This window comes from Lipophrys pholis, assembly GCF_963383615.2.
Source record: "Lipophrys pholis genome assembly, chromosome: 8".
In the NCBI taxonomy this organism is placed as follows: Eukaryota; Metazoa; Chordata; class Actinopteri; order Blenniiformes; family Blenniidae; genus Lipophrys; species Lipophrys pholis.
In genome coordinates this window covers 4,123,756-4,146,406 of record NC_137630.1, presented here as the reverse complement: position 1 = coordinate 4,146,406, position 22,651 = coordinate 4,123,756, and the positions used below count along the sequence as shown (strand labels likewise).

General features: G+C 44.7%; 1 protein-coding gene across 5 annotated transcripts in view; it reads right to left on the bottom strand.

Moving 5' to 3' along the window:
- Positions 1-22,651, bottom strand: part of usp19 (ubiquitin specific peptidase 19) — a gene marked incomplete at its 3' end in the record, with an annotated part of 35,680 nt that overhangs the window by 2,031 nt on the left and 10,998 nt on the right. Inside the window, exons 1-24 of one of the 5 annotated variants that reach the window (XM_080469387.1) lie at positions 22,435-22,587; positions 21,858-21,986; positions 20,720-20,856; positions 19,945-20,466; positions 18,853-19,186; positions 17,318-17,474; positions 17,161-17,232; positions 16,617-16,732; positions 14,560-14,798; positions 12,465-12,657; positions 11,830-11,963; positions 11,521-11,679; positions 8,458-8,568; positions 8,264-8,374; positions 8,030-8,131; positions 6,920-7,060; positions 6,711-6,829; positions 6,484-6,627; positions 4,567-4,949; positions 4,361-4,471; positions 3,569-3,785; positions 2,980-3,132; positions 2,724-2,890; positions 2,473-2,648 (exon numbers count right to left, since the gene is read on the bottom strand). In XM_080469387.1, coding sequence (XP_080325513.1) covers positions 2,473-2,648; positions 2,724-2,890; positions 2,980-3,132; positions 3,569-3,785; positions 4,361-4,471; positions 4,567-4,949; positions 6,484-6,627; positions 6,711-6,829; positions 6,920-7,060; positions 8,030-8,131; positions 8,264-8,374; positions 8,458-8,568; positions 11,521-11,679; positions 11,830-11,963; positions 12,465-12,657; positions 14,560-14,798; positions 16,617-16,732; positions 17,161-17,232; positions 17,318-17,474; positions 18,853-19,186; positions 19,945-20,466; positions 20,720-20,856; positions 21,858-21,986; positions 22,435-22,444 — 4,137 coding nt within the window. In that variant the 5' untranslated portion in view covers positions 22,445-22,587. Of the gene's footprint in view, positions 1-691; positions 974-2,472; positions 2,649-2,723; positions 2,891-2,979; positions 3,133-3,568; positions 3,786-4,360; positions 4,472-4,566; positions 4,950-6,483; positions 6,628-6,710; positions 6,830-6,919; positions 7,061-8,029; positions 8,132-8,263; positions 8,375-8,457; positions 8,569-11,520; positions 11,680-11,829; positions 11,964-12,464; positions 12,658-14,559; positions 14,799-16,604; positions 16,733-17,160; positions 17,233-17,317; positions 17,475-18,852; positions 19,187-19,944; positions 20,467-20,719; positions 20,857-21,857; positions 21,987-22,434; positions 22,588-22,651 lie in introns of those variants that run through there. The other 4 variants (XM_080469383.1, XM_080469384.1, XM_080469385.1 and 1 more) reach the window with 4 other exon arrangements.

Below are 22,651 nucleotides of genomic sequence, written 5' to 3'. Positions count from 1 at the left end.
TGTTTTTTTTTTTAAAAGATTCCTAAATGTAAATCTTCAGCTCCACACTGTCCACATTTACATCAAAACCACTTTCAGCACAAAACATCCTGAACATTGAAAAGTGGACGGTCGTCGCTCCTTCCTGGTTTGTGAACTCAGCCCTGAAAGTAAAATCGACTTTCCCTCACAAGAACCTGAAGGTCTCGACGCGAGTATGGCTTCAAGATGCTAAAAAACAACAAACAAATCTGATTAGGAAATATAGAAACACGCGAATGCTGCCTCAGCACTTTTAGAACATGATGGAAGCTGCTGCTGCTGCTGCGCAGAAGAGAAAAGTTCCTGAATCCTGCAGCAGCTTCACGTTTCAGCAGCTTGATTCCTCCGTCACTCGGTCCAGGAGGTGAAGGTCAGAACCAGTTCACCTCAAAAGTCTCAATAAACTACGGAGATGATTGATACTGAGCCGGTCAAGAAGTTTACCGGCTGACAGAGAAGTCTGGAGTTTTCTAAAGTTTCTACATCGTCTATTAGCGCCGGGCGAGAAGCCGCCCGCCTCCAGCCACCCGGCGAGCAGCCGCCCAGCCGCCAGCCGCCCGGCGAGCAGCCGCCCAGCCGCCCGGCGAGCAGCCGCCCGGCGAGCAGCCGCCCGGCGAGCAGCCGCCCGGCGAGCAGCCGCCCGCCTCCAGCCTCCAGCCGCCGCCGCCACTCAGCTCCAGCTGGCTTTGTAAAGCAGAGGGTAGAGCAAATTGACGAGGAGCGCGAGCACGGCGGTCAGCGTGCCCAGAACGAAATAGCGCACGCAGTCGTCGTCGGGATAGTCCAACATCCTGTGCGTGTGGCGCCGCCGCGCCGCCGACCCCGCTCTTCTGTCTTCCTCGTCTGAGCTCCGGCGCGTCTGTCGCCGCCGCAGCGCGGAGCGGAGCAGACCGCCGGGGCCGCCATCCGGCCCCTCCTCTTCCTCCTCCAGTTCCCGCCATATCAGAGAGGCCTGCGATTGGCGGAAACCGGTGTCAGCTTCTGGGAAAAGGCGTGGCCTAACAAACACTTGATCACAGTAAGAGCTGAAGCTGGGCGGTCACATGACTTCTCTACAGGTCAGGACGGAAACTGACCCTGATCACTTCATTACAGCTGCTGCTCCTCAGGGAGCTTCTCAACAAACCGGGTCAGAAACAAGCAGGTCCACTTGACCTCTAAACATGATGCAGCTTTAGTCTGAAGACCTGCTGGTCCTACAGGTTTCTACACCTCGTCTGTCCAAGTGTCGAGACAAAAAAGGATTTCAGCAGAACTCTCCATGTGTCGGGAGGCCACCGGCCCCTGAAGCTTTCAAGACATTTCTCTCCATTTAAACTGTATTTTGTACAAGAATAACATCATAAGACCTGGAATGAATCTCACAGATTTAATGAAAAACCAACTGACAGTCTTTCTGATGTCCACTGAACAGTCAGATTAAGAAGATTAAAATAAATCCTAAATCATTCTTTATTAAGTCCACGCTGCTTCACATCGTCATAAAGCTTCACTTTCACACCTCCAAACATCAGTTATTGCAGTTTGGTGAGTATTGGACCATATTTCTGTTGACATCACAGTAACAACAGATTGTTAGTGTTCAGCCTGTTTCTCACATTCAGTCTATGAGAAGTTTGAGACTGTCCAACTACAAACTCAGGACCAGAACTGCTGGGATGCTGGATTAAATGTAAATAAAAACACAAAGCAAATCTCTTACAGCCAATACAAATTGATTCATAACACCAATGTCTAATACAAGAAGTGTATTCCAGAAAGTAACTGAAGTAGAACGCAGGCAGTGACTCACTGCCCCTCCTGGTGGTATAAAATGGCATTACAGGACAGATCAGGGTTCGGCTACTGGATCCACCATATAGTATCAGTATATAAAGGCTGGCTATCATCAGGCTCCCCAGTCTTACTCCAGGTGTATTTGTACATGTTTAGGAATATAAAAGACCTCAATAACTTGTTGCTAAAAGTCCCCAGAAATCGGCCGAGATCCAGAAACCTTAAGTTAAATTAAGTCTGAGAGGAGATGGAGGATAAATCGACTTGCCTAACAAAAAACTTTACACACTTTCAATAATCCTACAGATACTGCCATGCTCTGAACAAACTGCTCACCAAAAATGACGCAGGTCCTTTGCTCTGTATAACTTACATCAACATATGGTCTCACTGGACGGTCTGTTATTAGATGTCCAGAAGTCATTTTCTCCAAAAACCTTCATTCAGCAGTTTGGTGCTTTGGATTGTTCCAGTGTGAATATTGGAATCATTCCTCAAAGTGTCTGGTCTACATTAACTCCAATAAGCAGGAAGGGAGTGTTTCTGTTTATCTGATGTTTAAAAACCATGAATGAAGTCGACGCCTCCAGGAGGAAGCAGTCAGCAGTATTGAAGCTTTTCAAACAGCCTCTGGGCAGAAACGACCGCGGGCGAGGATGGGTGGCGTCTCCTCACCTGGCTGGCAGCTGCTCCAGCAGCAGTGGGCGACTCGGCTCCGCCAGGCCGGAGGAACCGCGGCGGTCTCTCTACGGGGGAGTTCCGCCGCCGGTAGAACAGGACGTAGGCGTAGCGGGTCACGACTTGACTCTCCTCCACCATGGTCACCGTGCTGTCGTCAAACAGACGCCAGCCTGTGGAGGACATGGAGGACAGAGGTCGGTCACCCGGGCTTCCACAGGAAACCTGAGCTCAGCCAGGAGACTCACCAACATCGCTGCGCTGGCTGTTCTTGTCGCTGGGCAGGCGAGCGTAGGCCGTGTAGTGGCCTCCAATCATCCCTCCGTAGTGGTTGATCACTGCATATAAATCATAGATGGGAGGTTGTTGCATCTCGTCCTTCTGGCCAATACAGAACTTGCTCAGGTCCAGATTCCTGAAAACAAAAGTCATTATTGCTCAAGTTACACAAAACACCACAGCGACATTTAAACAAGCAGAGCTTGTGTCAGTACTTCTATGTACCTGACAGGGAAATCCACCATGTCGTTGATCTTGTCTCTCCAAATGAAGCTCCTGAAGGAGAAGCGCTTCAGCTGGATGATCAGTACGTTGGGTAAACGCCAGAGCAGCAGCTGCTTGGAGGCCTCGCGGTGCTGCTGGCACTTTGGACAGTACCTGAAAGAAAGACAGCAAAGACACCCAACTGAACCAGACTGAAGCCACTGAAGGTGGACTGAGTGCAGGACACTTGACTGCAGCGGGGAGACGGACTGTCCCGTCAGCTGAGGTCGGCCTCACCAGGGGGATAACGTGGTGATTAAGAGCAGTGGTCACTAAATGCATTGTGGAAGGTGGCAGCACATACAGGAGCTATTGATGGAGATGATGGAGCACATTGGAAACTGACCATGACTACGTACTTTACACCTGCCAGTCTCAATAGAATGAAACAACATAATGGAAAAGTGCCTCTAGTGTGGAGCTTTTCTCTGCTGTTCCATCGAGTCAATGTGTCCAAACATCTGATACTGACACAAACAACAATACTGTTCATTTAAACAAACGGAATAAAATGACGCCTGATGCATGTGCCCAGCACACGGGGTCGTACCAGGCCTCCTCCGGCGCCAGCACCTCTGGCTTGGTGAACAGGTTGAGGCACTGCTCCAGAGTGAAGTGTCCTGCTCGGGCGGTTTCGCTCAGGGAGCCGGGATCCTCTTCGTACTCCAGCTCCTTGGAGCTCACCAGCACATATTCCTTCAGGCGCTCGTTGTTCTTCCACACCAGCTCCAGCGTCGTGTCCTCGGAGAGCTCTGCCAGAATGTCCTCTGCAGACGGACGGTGGAGAACGAAGGTGAGCACAACAAACTACTGAAGAAGCACAGTGACTTGTGAGCAGATGTAGAGAGCGTGGGTGTGTGCATGTATTCATATCGGTTTGTGTGATAATATCTACAAGAGCATATCTGGATTTGTGTTGCACAGATTATAAAAAAGTATTCAAAGATGCACGTCTGCATACATATTTATTTGTGGCTAATTTAATGTCTGTGCTTTCAGAACTCTGGATTTTAACAAGACATTTCTACTCTTCTTCAAAAGCAATTTTCTGTAACTCTGGACGTCTTCTGCCTCTATATACTCCGTTGGCAGGGTCACTGTATAAAGCAAAATGCACTTGGAACAATTGACGGCAGTGATATTTATTGGTCCCTGTACGCACACACAAATGCCAGGACGAACACAAACCGAGATACAAGTCATTTGGCCATTACAGTTTACTAGTCCCATATATTTTGCCCACAATTTGGAGCAGAAACATTTAGGGAAGAAACCTCCTGGCAGTATAAACCCACCAAGTGCCACAGTTTTAACCACATATTAAAGCTACTTGCAGCCGTACCTTTCTCGTCCAACCTCTGTTCCTTGTTGTGGGAATCCAGCAGAGAGATGTAGAACTGACTGGCATGACCCGACGCCGCCTCACTGGGATGCTGATACCCCGTTACTGCAGCTGGACCAAGTGGCAGGATGGAAAAGTTAAAGAATAAGTCTGTGCAACAACAAACAAAATAAATGAATGCTGATGCGTGCGTCTCGCTCTTTTACCTTCTGGCCTCACAGCCTTCTCACACGATGTCTCCTTTTCAGCCTGAGGGTCGAGGGAGCAGCAGGAGGCGGGCTCGGAGAATCCCGAGTCCGTCGTGCTTCTGGTGGAGAGCGACGTCTGGGAGGAGGACAGGGAGTCGGGCTCGGCGGGGCGAAGCGCTGAGGCCTGTGTGGACTCAGCTGAGCATTCCAGCAGCAGAGACGGGCTCTCCAGCTCGGCGTCGCCAGCACCCGACACGCTGCCGCCGCTCGTCGCCTCGCTCCCGCAGCCAGGGCCGTCGGGAGAGGCCGCCAGGATCGGGGGGAGGTCTGCTCGGGACTGGGAGGTTTCGGGGGAAGTCCTGCCCGACTGGAAGGGCGGCTGAAACACGTTGACAGAAAACCTGCAGAGAAACAAATCCGGAAGACTTTAACTCACCGAGTTGGGTTTTGTACGGTGAGGATAAAGAATGGTACTACAAATATCTAAAACCAAGTACTTTGGGTCATAATAAACTCTTTACATCGAGATAAAAGATCAACAAACTCATGTTTGTATATTCCATCACGGACCTTGTCTATTATGTATGTAGGAGGAAGATGATGAGACTAATTATCATCTACAACCGCACTGCTAAAAACTACTAAAATAAACCGGGGGAGAAGGGTTATTGAAATGGCTTTTATTTTGTCAATATCGATCGAAAGGTTGCTTTTAGACAAGCTTTTAACTGCTTCTAAATGGAATTGTCCACATGAGTTCAGAACAGATCAGAGGAGAGAAAACTGACTAAATGTCCCTTCAACACTTTTGTGAAGTCACCTATAGCAAAACTCTATTTCTAATCACATGCCTGTGGACGTGTTCCTTCATGTTTGGTCTGTGCCAAATGTAAGATTATTATATCAGTAGTTTCACAACAGATTGTCCATCACTCTTCCAGTGAAAATGTGTCAGAGCTGTAACGACTCAGCCTGCGATGGAAGAGGTTTCCTGACTGTGAGCCTGTTAGGTTGTTTCCAGGCGGCGGTCCATCATTCTTGTCTATATGCAGCTTTGGAAGAATCTCCTCAACACCAACGATAGTTCCAACATGAACATCAGCTTGACAGGAAACGTCAGATCAATCAAACGTGGAACACGCCTCTTCCACTTTGAAGGATTACGAAGGAATACAAACATAAAGTGAATCAAATGTTACTCCAATGTTTCCCTGGCCGGCATCGTCACTGCTTTTATTAGGCATGTGTAGTTTTTTGAGTGTTCTTTTTAAGCTGCCATGGGTACTACTACTAACACAGTAGTGAAAGGCTGTGGTTGTAGAGCAGCTCAATGCCTTCATCTCATCAATATGGAAATTGTCTTTGTGCGACACTCCAAAACCCCGGCAGGTTCTAATAGCAGCCTTCACACACCAGTGTGTGTGTGTGTGTGTGTGTGTGTGTGTGAGATATCTAAATAAAAGTCTAATAATAAGGAGTGTCTAGCTGGTGGATGGTTTAGTGATCTAAAGGTTGTAGTGATCTAATGGTTTAGTGATCTAATGGTTTAGTGATCTAAAGGTTGTAGTGATCTAATGGTTTAGTGATCTAATGGTTTAGTGATCTAATGGTTGTAGTGATCTAAAGGTTAAGTGATCTAAAGGTTTAGTGATCTAATGGTTTAGTGATCTAATGGTTTAGTGATCTAAAGGCTTAGTGATCTAAAGGCTTAGTGATCTAAAGGTTTAGTGATCTAATGGTTTAGTGATCTAAAGGTTTAGTGATCTAATGGTTTAGTGATCTAATGGTTTAGTGATCTAATGGTTTAGTGATCTAATGGTTTAGTGATCTAATGGTTTAGTGATCTAAAGGTTTAGTGATCTAAAGGTTTCATGATCTAAAGGTTTAGTGATCTAATGGTTTAGTGATCTAAACAGTCGGTTTGACTGTGTGTACCTGGAGTAGCCCTCCAGCAGCTGCATGAGGCGGCTGTAGGACAGTCGAGACTCGGGCACGCTGACCAGGAAAGGCAGGCCCACGTTCTCGGTGTTGGGGCGGCAGAGCCCCTTGTGGCTGGGCCAGTGCGTCCTCTGACACACTCTGACGGGGGAAGAGCACAGGAAGGTTAGAACACACTGGACCTGGAGGAAGTGCTGCTTGCTGACAGGCACAGCACCACTCACTGGTTGCAGTAGCCGACTCGGTAGCAGCGAGTGCACCGCTTCAGCTTGTCTTCCTCAGACACCGGGGGCTTGAGGCAGGCGGCGCACTTTGAGATGGGGATGTTGGGGACCTGGAGTTTCTGAAAAGCCAAACGGAGAAGAATCAAATCAGTGAACACTGTCTTCTCATTTCCTGTGTGAAAAACAGAAGGACTAAAACCTTGCTGTACCTGCTGCACTTTGAGTAGCACCACCCGCTCTTTGGCCAGGTCTTTAGAAAGAACCTCAAAGCAGAACAGCATGTCGGAGGATGACACCGTGTCCAGGGAGTGGGACGGCTGGAACATGTGCTGGAAGCGGTTCTTCCCCACCTGAGAGGAGAAACAAGGGAAGGAGCTGCTTGGTTACTCGACGGAAAACCCAACAACTGATTCTGCCCAAAAATGATACACTGCCATTTAAAAGAAACTAGTTATTGTGAATCAGAAAATGTTTGATCAATAATCTTTATTTCGTAGTCTCCCACAAAGATTTCAGATCAACATCTCCTTTCCTTGTACCATCATTGTTGCTACAAAGCTTTAAAGTAAAGCTGATTTCAGTCTTTCAGCCACGTCTTCCCAAGACGAATAAACGAGCCGAGACACAAGTAGTGTCACATATTTATAAAAAGTAAAGCATTTGTTGGATGACAAAGCACTGTACATTTTGTACAATCCTCTAATCGATTGTTCCATATCTGACATACTGTGTTGAAGTTTGAGGAAATGCCTGTAAAACAAACATGCAGTCACTTTTCATCTTTCAGAAAAGAGCCATAAGAAACATACGTCAAAAAAATAAAAAATAAATTGAAATCCAACAAACCCGTTATTCAACCAGTTAAAACTGTTAAACTTTCATGACAGTACATTATAGTATTCTGCAGATTATGTATACAAGCTCATAAAGAAATTTTACCCATAAATGTGCAAAATGGATTGCAAAAAGAGAAAGGAACTAAAACTGAAAAGGAACAGAAATCTAAACTCAAACAAACAAAAAACTAACATTTTTCAGACCAAAGCAAAGAAACGTTCTGCAAAGCCATACTGGGTTTTCAGGAATTAATGCACTATTGCTTCTTTTCAATAAATCTATTCTTTCACACAACACAGATGGACCCATATAAGTTTCTGGTAATATACATCAGTAATGAGTCACTATAGTTGTTTTTTTTTAGCAAAGTTAAAAATTGTATCTCATAAGTGCAAACACTCTTGAGTAGTTGTCACTGCAGGATTTAATTCATATAATCCCATAATGAGAGCAGAAAACACAGAGTGTTCCGGAAGTCTCACCTCAGTCAGTCTGAGGTTCTCCGGTTTGACCCTCACGCTCCTGGAAATGGATTCAAGGACTTCAGCAGTACTGGAGTTCTCCTTACTCACACTCACCAAAAACTGTTAAAACAATGAAGTAGAATGAACCAAGAGACACGTGGAAGACGGGCTGAGAGTTTCTGAGTGACACATCTTCCTTGAACGGTTCAGCTGGAACTGAGAAGAAAAAGAAAAAGGTTTCTGTTGCTTTACCTTGATGGGTTTTTTATGAGGCTCCTTGGCGAAGTAGAAAACTGAGAGCACCTTTTGTTTCTGGGGCAACGGGACGGGCAGGTAGAGGAAGGGGTCGAAGGTGATGGACACCTGGAAGAGAGGACAGAGACGCTCAGTGGTTGTGGAAAGAAGCGGTTACCAGAATAATGGTATAACATAGAGTTGCATATTACTTTGGAGCATGTTGGGCACACCAGCTTGGATTTAAACTGTCCTTGGAAGAGATCCACGATGAAGGAGTCATTTCTCATCTTGTGCCTCTGCCACGCCTCCTCTGCCACCACCTGCAGCACCAGACAACAGGGCGTCAGGCCGAGGCTCCAGCTCGGGCAGCAGGAAAACAACAACAAGATGAAAACGTCCCTCAAAGCAGACACACGATATGACTTATACGTCACGATGCTGTCCTGACTTTCCCCAGTACTCCTGAACAACCAGGCAGTTACAGCTAAATTTGGCTAATAAATTAACTTCAAAATAAAACTTGAAGGAATCTTTACACGCTCAGATATTATACCAGTGAATTAAGCCGTATTTAAAGTATCGCTTGGTAACTTCATCCTCTTTTGCAGCAACATGCTTCATCTTTATTTAGGTTTCTCTGGCTCCCTCTAATAGTTGTTTGTTTGTTGCCTTCTTTTCTGGTAAACGGACCATTGAAATCATGTACGTCTGTTGTAGGTCTGCTGTGATGTTTCATGTTACATTTGGGTTGTAAGCACGTGTATAAATAGATCATCATCTCACTGCAGAACAAATGTACTAACAAGTCCTAGAAAAGCCACCTGAAGCCGCCGCTGCTGCTGCTGCTGCTGCTGCTCTGTCTGAGTCTGGGAGAACATTACTAACCCAGGCTACAAAGTATGTTTAAAGTTTGGTCGTCACGACCATGCAGGTTCTTTACAATCAGTTCTTGGTCAGAGTTAATAAAAGATGATGAAAGAAGAAAAAGTAGAGGAGGAAGAAGAAACACGAGGAAGAATAAAAAGTGATGGTGGACGTGGAGTTTGAGCCGCCAGGTTCATTGGCAAACTAATGGTGGACCAAAGACCGTCTGCCGGGGATGTTCCACAGAGGGGTGGGTGGGTCGGTCAAGCAAACGGCAATCCCACCGTGACCCCCACACCGAGGTACATAACGAACCGTGATTTGTGTGTACCGTCACCTCCCTACCAAGCTCCTAACAAAGCCCAGTAATGAGCCTGTCAACACAGTCCGGTGCGTTGACGCAGGCAGAGAGCCGAGTACAACAGGCTTCAGTGTCCTTCATAGGGAAAAAGTAGCTCTGTGGTTTTACAACTGTTCATGCTCATAGAAACTTCAGTCATTGTTATGGTTTTCCTCATCTTATAACGGTTAACCGGTGGATTACGGTCAGAAGTAGTGACTGTACAGTCATGTCTTAACTACATATTCTTCCCAACACTGACAACTGATTCTGATATTAAAGGGGTCATATTATCCAGCTTTTCAACACTTTCACATGGCTTGATTGGTCCAACTTCATTGTATTCAACGGCTTAATTCTGACATTTTTCCCCAGGAGACCCATCTTAGACTTAAAGCTCATTACAGGCTCCAGTATCCCTGGACAGGGCCGACCTACCACTCTAGTTTCAATTCTAAAGCTAGAGGAGGTGCAATTATGTTAATTTATCAATAATAAAAAGATTCCATTGCAATCTACTGAGATCATTGCTGATAAGGATGGTAGATTTATTATTGTTGCAGGCACACTTATGAAGAAGTTTTCCTTCTTTTGTGCATCAATCATATTCCAGAATAGACCATTTTTTGTGGACAATAGACTCAACTTGTGTGTTGTTTCCTCTGATTACTCAAATATTATCATATCTGATCATGCTCCTTTATATCTAGATATTCAGTTTTCAATGTATAAACCTACACCCCTTCTTTGGAGGTTTAACTCTTTATTATTGGCAGACAAAGCATTTTGTGAATTCATTTCAAAATGTATTGATGACTTCCTGTCCTTTAATCAAAATGAATCCACTTCTAACTCATTACTTAGAGTCACTCAAAGCTTTTCTTAGAGGGCAGATTATTTCACTCTCCTCTCACTCCAACAAGAAACAAAACGCCAGACTCACAAAATTAACATCTGCTATTGGTGACCTTGATGGAGAGTGTGCCTCTAACCCTACTCCAGAATTATTTTAGAAGCGTCTGAACCTTAAAACAGAGTTCGATCTCATCTCTACCAGAAGTGCTGAGCGCACGTTATTACAAACTCGTGGTAATTATCATGAACATGGTGATAAAGCCAGCCGACTGCTGGCACATCAGTTAAAACGTCAGTCCACCTTGCGTCCTATATCCCAAATTAAAAATGACTCCTATGTTATTGTTCCGGATCCTGTTGAGATTAATAAAACATTTAAATCTTTTTATTCATCCTTATAAGATCTCAGTTTCCCACTGGCACTACTGAAATAAATGAGATTCTGGCTCACCTTCAGATTCCCACTAATAAACCTGACCAAGCAAAAGAATTGGATGCTCCTCTTTCCCTTGAAGAATCAAAATCTTCAATCAAAGCAATATAGTCTAATAAGTCCCCAGGTCCTGACGGATTCCCGGTTGAGTTCATTAAGAACCTTATTGATAAATTGTCACCTTTACATTTGTCAGTGTTTAATTTTCAATGTTTTCAGTACTGGAGAAATTCGGCTTTGGACATAAATTTATCAGTTGGGTGAGACGACTCTACACTTCACCACAAGCCAGTGTTCATACAAATGATGTCCGCTCTGACTATTTAGCTGTGGACCGTGGGACACGCCAGGGCTGTCCTCTATCTCCATCGCTCTTTGCTTTAGCGATCGAACCATTGGCCATCTCATTAAGGTCCTCCACTTCGCTAAGAGGTGTTATTCGCAATGGTGTTGAATACCGTTTATCTTTGTACGCTGACGATCTGTTGCTGTATGTAACGGATCCTCTATCCTGTCTTCCAGGTGTTTTGTCCGTTTTAGATAAGTTTAGCTCATTTTCAGGTTACAAACTAAATGTAGATAAAAGGGAATGTTTCCCCATCAATGCAGCCGGTTCACTCCTCCAACAAGTCGACTTGCCTTTTAAGATCACTCTCTCTGCTTTCAAGTATGTTGAGATTCATGTGACTCGTACTTTTTCTGATCTTTTTTCTGCTAATTTTACTCCTGCAAAGAAAGACAAAGTTTTAACTCTCCTCACAACGAAGGAAAACCACCTACTTCATCCAGGCGTCCATCAGAGTCCACCGTCTCGGTGTAAGGTTTATTCTGGATGCGGTTCAAGTCCTCGTGCAGGCCGTCCAGCAAGAACGCCATGAACTCCTGGGCATCGTGCTGGGCGTAACCCGTAAACTGACTAGCTTTACTGGCCACGATCGCCTGCAGGGACGTTCAGGACAGTGACATAAATGCAGAGAGGTCACATCTCGAACTGTGGACTCACCAACATTAAAAAAACCTCCAAACAAAAAAAAGGCATCGATGCAGACAGAAGTAGGCTTCCCATGCAGACGGGTGTGGCTCACGTACCTTGAGTTTGGAGGGTTGGAAGGCGTGGTGTGTTCCCTTCCAAAGGGCCCGGAGAAGCACAGCAAAGCCGATGGCCAGCCTGCCTCCAGTTCCCAGAGGATTGTTGCAGTTAATCTCCGCCTCAAAAGCTCGGTCTGCCGAGAGAACAGACAAGAGGGATTGAAACCGGACCAGAACCGATGACACAGAAAAAAAAAAAAACGTATTTCCTATAGCTCACACAAGATCGTCCTGCACCGTCATGACTAAAGATCCCTTTCACTCACAAACACACATGTACAGCCTTTTGTCGTTTAGTCGTTCTACACACGTTCTGTGTGTTCCGCTGCTGAGGCATTGAACACACAGAACGTGTGTGTTCAATGTGTGTTCATTGAACACACATTGAACACACACGTTCTGTGTGTTCAATGCCTCAGCAGCGGAAATTACAAGGGTGAAGAATCGGTTAGAACAAGCCAAGCCTCGTTTAAAATGCTCCCGTGGGCAACATTTGTTTACACAAGCAATAATAAAACACACCATGAGATTACTTGAAACAAAAACTGGTCGTAGTGTTTGGCAACAGGACAAAGAAGGAGTCATGTTTTGTTTGTCAAAAGAGGTAAATTATAGAAGCATTCATGTCCTTTTACCGTGAAAGTAATCCCTGAGCTCTCTGGTGTTGGAGAGTGACTGGATGACACTGTTCATGAAACAGGTGTTGCCCAGGTTGACCAACCCCGTGAAACCGGGCAGGCAGACTTTTTTCTCCTCCTCTTCCTCGTGGCGCTCGTTGCCGGTCGGAGGTGCGTGCGTCATGGGCTGCACCATACAGGTTGGCTTTGGCTGGGACGAGAAAACACAAACACTCATTTACAACGATTTTTAGCCTCACTTGATCCTTTTCAGAACAATTCATTTGTTTGTAAGGATCCAGATCATCAACATGTCCAAGAAGATAAAATGTAGTGAAACAAACCACAAACAGACTCATGCTTTAATAAGAGTATCTTTTCAAAATGTTGATTCAATGAGTAAAAATATATACGGGGGTAAACTATCAATTATTTTATTAAATGCACAGTTGTACAGTAGATTTATTGTAAACGTAATGAAGACTAATTCAAGTTGTGAAATAAGCTCATTACGAGGAGCTGGGGGAAGGTGGAACTTTGTTGGGTCAGGAAAATAGAAAAAAAACATCGATGCAATGGAAAAACTAGAATCGCTTCAGGCTACAACAAAGACAGAAGGACAGCAGGAGTAACGGACATTCGTCAAACCCAAAGACGACGACAAAGACGACAGGAGGAACCAAACAACCTTCATGATCTACTGTGGCAGTTCAGTTGTGAGCATATGTGACTTTCTACGTATGGGTACTGTATGTGTACATAAATGTCTAGAGTGTATACAAGTATTTAGTTTATTGTAATAGAATACGTGTGTGTCTCTCTTTGTTATATTTTGAATAATATTCCATAATCATGATAGTACATTGTATATATTATATGATATATAATTATCAGTGCTGTCAAAAATAACCCGTAAATTTAATTAATTTGAAATGTTTAACTCGTTAAAAACAAATCAACAGAATTAACAACATTTTGTTTAATTCCGGGTTTTTTTTTCCTCTCTCTCTCTCTCTCTCTCTCTCTCTCTCTCTCTCTCTCTCTCTCTCTCTCTCTCTCTCTCTCTCTCTCTCTCTCTCTCTCTCTCTCTCTCTCTCTCTCTCCTCATCTCTCATCTCCTCTCTCCTCTCTCTCTCTCTCTCTCTCCTCTCTCTCTCTCTCTCCTCTCTCTCCTCTCTCTCTCCTCTCTCTCTCTCTCTCTCTCTCTCTCTCTCTCTCTCTCTCTCTCTCTCTCTCTCTCTCTCTCTCTAGTTGGAGTGGATAGAGTGGATTGTTTTTCAATTGCATTGTACAGGTTATAGGTCCCATTAAAGGTGTGCAGACTTTTTATGTCCACTGTATACTTCTCCCCACTCCTGTTTGGAAATGCAAAATGATTCTATTTTACCATTACTGAGTCACTGATTGATTGGTTAAATATAATTGGTTTGTTGGTGTGCACTGCTCATTTTGATATTTCAATTTGAGGTTATTTCATTTCATCACTTTTTTTTTTATTTTGAACATGCTCAGTTACTTAAGTTTGCATTTTTATTTGACTCTATTCTGTGTCGTGTTTTGGAACTTAAATCCTGTTAAAGTGACTGTTAAATAATATTTTGCAGGACTGCTGATATTTTACCTATTTGAAATAAGTCTCAAGTATTCTTTGAATTATTTGATATTTTGTTTTGTAATTTTTATGTTTCAGTGTCCATGTGGAAGGTTCCTCAAAAGCCAGGCGCAGTTTAGTGTTTATGTTGCAACAGTCACTTGATCAGAGTGTTGTTGTTTACCTTTTAATATGTTTACATTATTTGCACATTTTGGCAAAATTGCACAAATTATATAAATTAAAATATGTTCAGAAAGGTTCTCTGCCTCAATTGTCTTTTACTTTTGTCCTGTTGGGGCTATGTTTCACATCAGGATATGGTTTGGTTTGAATGTAATGTAATGTACCAGCGGTACAGAAGGTAAGTGACGTCATGTGAAAGGGGTTTATAACTCTTAATGTGAAAATATCAGGAAGTTTAACATTCCACCGACTTCAGGCAGAGTGTGTGCAGTGTGGTTCAGGCTCACCCCCCTCCACTTTAAAAGCCTGATGCGGAGTGTTTATTTCTGGACTGACCGTGGTGACAGTGGGCTCGGGCTTGTTGATGGCCACGTGCTCTGAAACGCTGCGGGGAGCCACAGTATCCAGACCGCCGTCCTCCACTCTGGGTGGGGCTTTGGGGGTCTTGGGTTTGTCCTCTCCGACACGTGGCGGCTCTTCCTTGGCTGGGAGGCTGTGCTGGCTGCTGCCTGGCTGGCTTTTCTCCATGCAGGCGGGGCTGGAAGGTACAGCCACCTTGGCGCCACCCACTGCACCTTAAACAGAGGAGAATGAAGCTGGTGGTTAGAAGAAGGTGAGACGAGAAGCTGGATATCATTTGGCAGAATGTAAAGCACTTTTATAAATCATCAAGACTCCTTCCTGAACAGGTCTGTTTGTCTTTAGCATGTTGAGCTTCCTTTAAACTATAGCTCCCCCAACAAGCAAGTAAATAAATTCAGGGAAACGAGCCACTTTTAGCTCTGCTCTAAATGCAAAAGCATCTCTAATGGCTAATATTCAGGTAATCGGGTTGTTTTTCAGTGAGTTTCATTAAATGCACATGGCTGATAATCTGATTTTTTCAGTGCAGGATTCTCACTAAGATTTTCCGACAGCGTAGGGGTGGGACCACTGCAAGTTAGGCCGGGGGTTCAGGGGCAACGCACTGCTGGGGGGCCCAGGGAGGCAAAGCCCCCCCGGAATCTCTGAGTTTTTAGGCTGTGAAGAAGGCTTGTCTGGCAACCTGGAGGACCATCATCACAGGCAGATCTTTAGTCTCCCCTCCCAGCAGACCCGACCCCCTCACAGCAGGCACACTTCTGCGAAGTGGCGTTTTAAATTTTCAACTGCACTGCTTATGGCTCACTTCAAATGCTTTCAGAAATACACTTCTCTGAACTGTTTCATTAATAAAAGAGAAGGTTTGTGTCTGAGCAGCGATGTTGGTTTAACTACAGGTTTTAACTGCAGAAGCTGACAGCCTTGAGTGATGCGTTCAGGTACATCACGTAACTCTGAGCCATGCTACTTGCTGCATACTCAGGAGCTTGGGTGCTCACACAGTAGCAAGGCTCCACGCTGAACATGATTAAAATATGACTGATACACTCATTAGCAAGCTGGAGCTTAAGTCCGCAGGACACGGCAGGGTGTAAATAGACGCCACGCACAGCCCTGTCACGGACTTGTGGCGGAATGCAGAAGTAAACAAGAAAATTCTTGTTTATACTTTGGCCAGGATGGTTGTTGTTATTGACACCCTTTGAAAACATAATTATGAAAATATTCACTTTTGTGGTCACGCGGGAGCAAGGGGTGCAAGTGAATCAATCTTTAACGTCGTACACAGGCACAAAGGGCCCCCAGAAAGCCGCTATGCCAAACTGATTACTTCACAAGTGACAGCGTAGCGGCTTCTTTCGCTGAAATGCACTGGCGAGAAGACTGCACTCGTTTCAACTGCTGCTTCTACTAAACTGTTCATGCAAAAAATTACTTTTCAGTTTAACAAGCTTTGTTTAAGGCATAAAACAAGCCAGGACCACCAATGACAGTAAGGTTCTTTCCCGATCAAACTGGGATTCATGCCAGTTAATACAATGAACAATACAACAAGACAACCTGTACAAGGGATTTTATAGCAGTTAGCTCTTAAGAAAATTGCATCATGCTCGCTCTAACAAGAAATGAAATAAAAATTTCCGTCTTCCAATTAGGCTAAAATAAAACTTTTGTATTGACAATAACAAAAAGGTGACAGAATATTAAAAGGACCCTGAAGGGGAATCAAACCTAGAGACACAAATCTACTTCGTTATCTCAGTCTGCTACTGACTAATTTACAGAGCCCAAGTTTCAGTCAAAGAAAAACTAAATGCATTTCTGCCACATTTCACTAGATTACCACAACTGAACACTAAATTGGTGACCAACAAAGAACTGAAAATCAACATGTTTGTGTTGATAATGATGAGGTTGGGAGGGTTGATGGGTGGATGGATGGATGAACACGAATAACATCTTTACACATAAATATCTTTGATTCTAATAACTCATGAAAGACTGAGACAAGTAGAAACCTGGTAGCAGACCTTGTGTGGCGGGGGCCTCCAGACCCCCCCACCGCTGGCTGTGCCTCTTCTTCAGGGTGATGTCCAGACGGGATGGGGTGAAGGAGTAGCTGCACTGCTCAGGCTGGATGAGGTTCCTGAAGTACAGGGGGGAGGAAACAAATGTCCACAGGTCAGACTGGAGGATAAAATATGTTGTGTCTTTAATTCCTACTGAGATTTGATGTATAACAAATGATGTTTGAAACCACAGACACATTCATGTACTATTTGAAGCTGTTGAAAACACTGACACATAAGAACACGTAACACCAGAGTAGGTCAGGATCTCACCCAGTGAAATGAGCATTACTACCTTATAGAAATTATATGTTTGACTTGATGCAGTTCGAGTGCTTTGGCCATCTCTTGTCTCTTAAAGCCCAAATAATGGGTCAAAATGGCCTCATCATACTGAAGACACGGTCTACATTTCTTGGAACAAAGGGAGTGCAGCTGAGCAGTTAGCTCTCACAGACATTCTGTTCTTCCTAACAGAATCTTAATTCAAAGTTGACTCACACACCTGAGTTTGACTTGCCACTTGAAGACGGTGTTGGGTCCACAGTCCGAGTGACCCCGCAGAAAGTTCGGATCACTGCAGAGGATGGCACAGAGGCTAATCAATCAACTGCCGCTAAAACACAAATATTGCTTAACATGGAGAGTAGACTGTTGGCTACCTGGTCTGGAAGATGAGGGTGAAGTCCTGCTCCCTGAAGATGACCCTGGCCGACTCCCTGCAGATTCCCTTCATGTAAACGTTGACCACCATCAGGTCGGTGCCCTTCTCGTATGAGTCGTTCTTTACAACCTGCAGGTTCACCATCGCTTCTGGAGCTGCGGGAAGTCGTTACCGATGATGGAAAGTAATTTGAGTTGTTTATATTTGTCTGAATGAGCTGTGTCAGCAGATTCTATTTAAGCAAAGAGAGAAATGAGCAGAAGATGGATGCCACTTGAGTGTTGGACTATTGATCAACGAGCTGTTATTCCGGATATTTTAAGATGGGCAAGGTGCCTAAAGTTGAGCTGGATGGTCTTTTATCATCTCAGTGTTTCCTCTACATTCATTTAGTAGTGGCGGGCCGCCATTCCTAAATCCTTGCCGCCGCACCTTCAAGTTTCTTTTTTCTTTAATTGACGCAAATACACCACTGCCACAAGTCTCCACCTTCACAGCAGAGTCCTACACTCAGTGGGTCAGGTAATCACGAGCACGTTTTTCGATGGGGGGGGGGGGGGGGGTGCAGGCAGTATTTTGGCTGCTAAAGCCAGTTTAAGTAGCAGCGGCTCCATTTCAGTTCAGTTTAAGGCAGCGAGCCTCCAGCTGTCAGTTGGATGGTCAATTTTCGAAAAAGACTGTCGAAAGAATAGTGCACGTTTTGCTCAAAGCCTCTAAAATATGTGTACAGTAGAACCTTGGATGAGGAGACCCGAAAAGGGCGGCCAGATGGTCGTGCACAGAGGTTCTAATTGTTAACAAACCTTAATTAGTGGACAACCTGCCTGTTGCATGGTGCTGCTGGGACTCCTCTAACTTTCACTTTCGCGGTACACCAGGAGTCAAACATAAGGCCCGTGGACCAAAACTGGCCGCTAAAGGCTTCAATCCGGCCCCACAAACCACCAAGCAAGGTGGTTAAATAAGATTTATATATATATATATATTTTTTTTTACATTCCACTGTATTTTGCAGCACAGCGTTTTATTAAAATTGACTTTATATTGAGATTGTAGTCATTTCCAGTAGTAATTCTGTGATTTTGTGAAATTATAGACAATTTAATCCCGTACTCTGTGGCCGCAACAAGGGGCTAAATTTATTCATTTTGCTCCATTTATTCATTTTTATTTTAGATTTATAATTACTTGATGTTATGATTGTATAGTAATAAAAAAATCTATATGATCAGCACTGGTTGCTGCCCAAATGCTTCAATTACCCCCGACTCCTGGGATAGCCTGCGCCCGCTACTGAAAAAAATGCTTGAGGAAGCAATGCATCTCATATCAAGGTTAAACTGAGGAGCTACACAAAGTAAAACATGTTTTAATGAAAGCTCTGAATCACAGAAAAGGATTGTTGAGTCCAGTTGAAAAAGAAAGAAATCGCAAATAGCAGATTATGCCCACCTCTAGTGAGAAAATGTCTATAACTTAATGTTGAATAAAAGCAATTCAAGAGAATTCCAAATCTAGTGAACATGAACAAACCTTCCTGTTGCTTCATTTCTAGAGGTGGCTCCTCCTTCGACTGGTCCCGCTTCTCCTCTCCGTCACAGGTGCTCTTCAGCTCTGAACTGGGCGACGAAGGCGCCGCCTCTGTGGATGGCGGCTGCTGGCGGGTCAGAGAATCCTGCTCGGAATCCTGCTTAGCAGGCGTTTCCTGCGACTCAGAGTCCGTGTTGGCTCCCAGCTTTTGGGGAGACGCACAATCTGCTTCTTTGTTCGGGTGGTTGCTGGTGCTAACGGGGGCTGTTGAGTGGCTGTTGTCGACATGTGATGTTGCTCCCGACCTGTCTGAAGACTGGTTTCTCTTGTCTGGGAACTGAAAGAAAATGAACAAAAATAAAGATGTATAAACTAAAGGAATGTTTACTCCTAAACCAAGTGAGTATCAAGGTGGAGCGCTCTCATTTCACATTTGGCAGGGTCTCCACAGGTATCCTCCCTTTGCCCCATCATTCTCAGTTATCAAGAAGAATGCAGCCAACTTCTTTCTCATTCAATACGAGGCTGTCAATTCTAGAGGAATATTTATTAATAGACCATCTGCAAAGTTGACCTGTTTAATGCTGTAAAAACCGCCACTGCCTGTCTGTCTCACTTCTATTAAACCAGACATCTGTTGTGTGAACAAACTGCAACGGTGCAAACAGGTACGCAGTGAGTCCTCGTTGGTAGATATAGTCATCAAATGGGAAATCTGGAGCAAAGGCCAAATGCAGCCAGTGCCCTTTGAAGACGTGCATCCCACACAGGCTATAATCATCACATGATTTCCTCACCTCACTTGGACATCTGAATGTAGCTTATTAAGGTACACAAGTTTAGAAAACTGGTGTGTCTTCAAAGAAATGAGCAGCTGCAGGGTCGATAGAATGGTGGTTAGCGTTGTCGCCTCATAGCGAGAAGGTGACGGGTTCAAACACACAGACAGGCTGGGCCGTTCCGTGTTTGAACTGCGATGACTGGCGACATGTCCAGGGTGTATCCTGTCCTCACCCATAGCAAGCTGGAATCGGCTCCAGCGCCACTGCACAGGATAAAGCAGCATAGAAGATGGATTTTCACAACTTGTCTCACCTGAGCTTTGGTGGTTTGACTGGCAGCAGCAGCTGCTGCAGCGTCTGCCTCTTCCGGACCACTGTCCCGCCTCTCTGCTTTGTTTTCTCCGGTCCTTTGTTGTGATGCTTTATCTTTAGCTGCTGTAGACGTCACAGAGGGTGGATCAGGTGACGAGGCTTCCTTGGTGGTCTTGGGCGGCCTTACGACGGTGCGCTTGGCGCTGGGTTCCTGAGGCTGCTGCTGGTCTCCCGGGCTCCCAACAGGCCTGCTGCTGGTGGCGAAGTTTGTTCCATCTCCTGCTCCACTTTGAACCCCGGCAGGATCTGTGGAGGGCGTGTCGCATGCCGCCTTGTTTTTCAGGCAGCGCTTCATGCTCCGCTCAGCTTTGCCCCCGCTGCGCCTCGACTCGCTGTGTGCAGGTGTGGAGGGGGGCTGCGGCTGCATCGGAGACACTTTGGATTTCTCTGATGAATCCAAGGAAGTCGGCTTGTTTTCATTTTTGGTCTCTGTTGATGGTGCCTCCTTCTCCTTCTTGTTTGACTGTAGCAGAGGTAAGTTACACAATGTTTTTTTAGAAGAGAGGAGAGGAGAGGAGAGAATTTTATTAATGCTGGAGGGAAATTCTAGTAGAATTGTGCTTTGCCACCACTTGATAAACACATTTGGAAACCAACGGTGGCGGCTGCCATGCTCGGCCCTCAAACCAGCCGTCGGGAGCCAATTGGGGTTAAAGCTGATTGGCCCATACGGTGCTAATAAAATTGAAACGTGTTGAATGAAAGAAGTTTCTGACCTTCAGAGATGGCCAGATGTGAAAGGGAATCTTTTTGTGCATAATGAGATGGAGAAATCCTCCCTTTTCCTTGTACAGGACTCTGCTGCAGGACGCCTCAATTTCCTCCTGCAAATAGCAAACCCACTGCCGTCCATCTGAAAGACACAGGCATGCAGACGGATGAGAGGGACGTTCCAGCAATACGGGTCCATTAAAGTTTGTTACATAAAACAAAATCCACATTTTATTGGAAAAAAGTCATTTTTTCTGAGACGTTTTGCTTACTTTTATACAGATAAGTTGAACGATAACAGAGGAAATTACTTCCATTATGGGGCTTTAAATAAAACCAGCATGTGAATGGCTCAACTTGAGAACTCGTATGGGTGTGTGTGTGTGTGTGTGTGTGTGTGTGTGTGTGTGGGTGTGTGTGTGTGTGCAGTTATTCGTCAGCTCTAAACACATATTCTTTTCATTTCTTTCTGTTTTAATGACTCCATCCATCCACTTTTTGACATGCTTTATCCAAATTGGGGTCACGGGGTAAAGTAATAGACGACTAAAACGTCTATTGCCCACGTTGCAGTGGGCGCTCTCCTGGAATCTGGAAAGCTTCAAGAAAACGAAAACGGTTGGACACCACGATCCTCTAGCTCGTGCTCAAAGAAAGAAAATTTAGCTCAACAGTATTAATACATTTCACAAGCATTAGAGCACAGCACAAAAAAAAAAAAGAAAGAAAAAAAAAGTTAAATGTGGTGGCGGACATAAAGTATTAATTTAACGCTGCACATTAGAGTTCCCAAAAGGTTTCTCTAAGTTAAAATCTTAAGTGTGTCTTTAAATCTAAATGCAAGTTAGTTGGAGAATCATCTGTGTTTCAAGATGTATTATGAAATAATTCTAATTTAGTCAGGGACCTTGTTGTGAAAAGGTTTTCCTCTTTGAGGCTGAGGGTCTGTGGACCGTCTCAGATCTGATTCACTAAAACATTCCAGTGAAGCCAAACACACCAAAGCAGGACCTTTCAAACTAAAAGACAAAGGCACTTTTCCAGGTCCAGGAGTAGAAGAGTATGGGAACTTCCTTTCTAATGTCTCCTGGGTCTTTCCATTAACTTTTTGTTGTTTCTACTGAACATTTCAGACCGGCTCACCTGGGAAGTGCACTTGGCAGTGTGTGTCGGTGAAGCTGGTGTTGATGTCCTCGATCCTCTGGACTCCCTCTCCACAGCGCAGCCGCACAGTCACCTCTGTGACGTTCTGCTTCCAGTCCACAAAAACGTCTGCAACAAACGGAGTGAGAAGCTAAAACACTACATCATCATCATCATGTTTTTCCCGACTCTTTAAAACATAGCTGAGTCTCAGAGCTCAACATGAGTGGGATCATCTAGTGGCAGAACAAAGGAACACCACTTGGGCTTTAAATTTTACAATGTAGGTGCACATGTTGAAGTGCACCTGCTCATAGACTCACACTGTCATCGCAGTCGCATTCTCAAGTGAGTGGAACTCATGGACAGACAGCGGCACTGAAATCAGCCTTCAAAGAGCAGGACTTCTAAAATTAACTGCATCGCACCGACTCGACCAAGTAAACAACTACATGGAAAAAATGAGAATCCTACTTTTAAAAAAACCCAAACAAAAGCATTGAGCTGTGAGAGCTCAGATGGAGACAAAAATATCAAAGCATGAGGGAAAAATAGAGAAAGAAGAACAGATAGCTACCTTCTTTCATTGTCGCATCAAAGGTTTGGCAATAAAGTGACAAGAAATTCTCATTTTTTGATGAAGGACATCAAACGTTGGAGTCTCTGCAGGTTGAGTCACGTATGGATCACAGGCTTCTACAACAACCGAAGAACCTCATCTCTACCTCTCTCCTTCCCTCCCTCAATCCCTCCCTCCTTGAAAGGTCACAAGCAACACTCAATCCCTTCAGCTG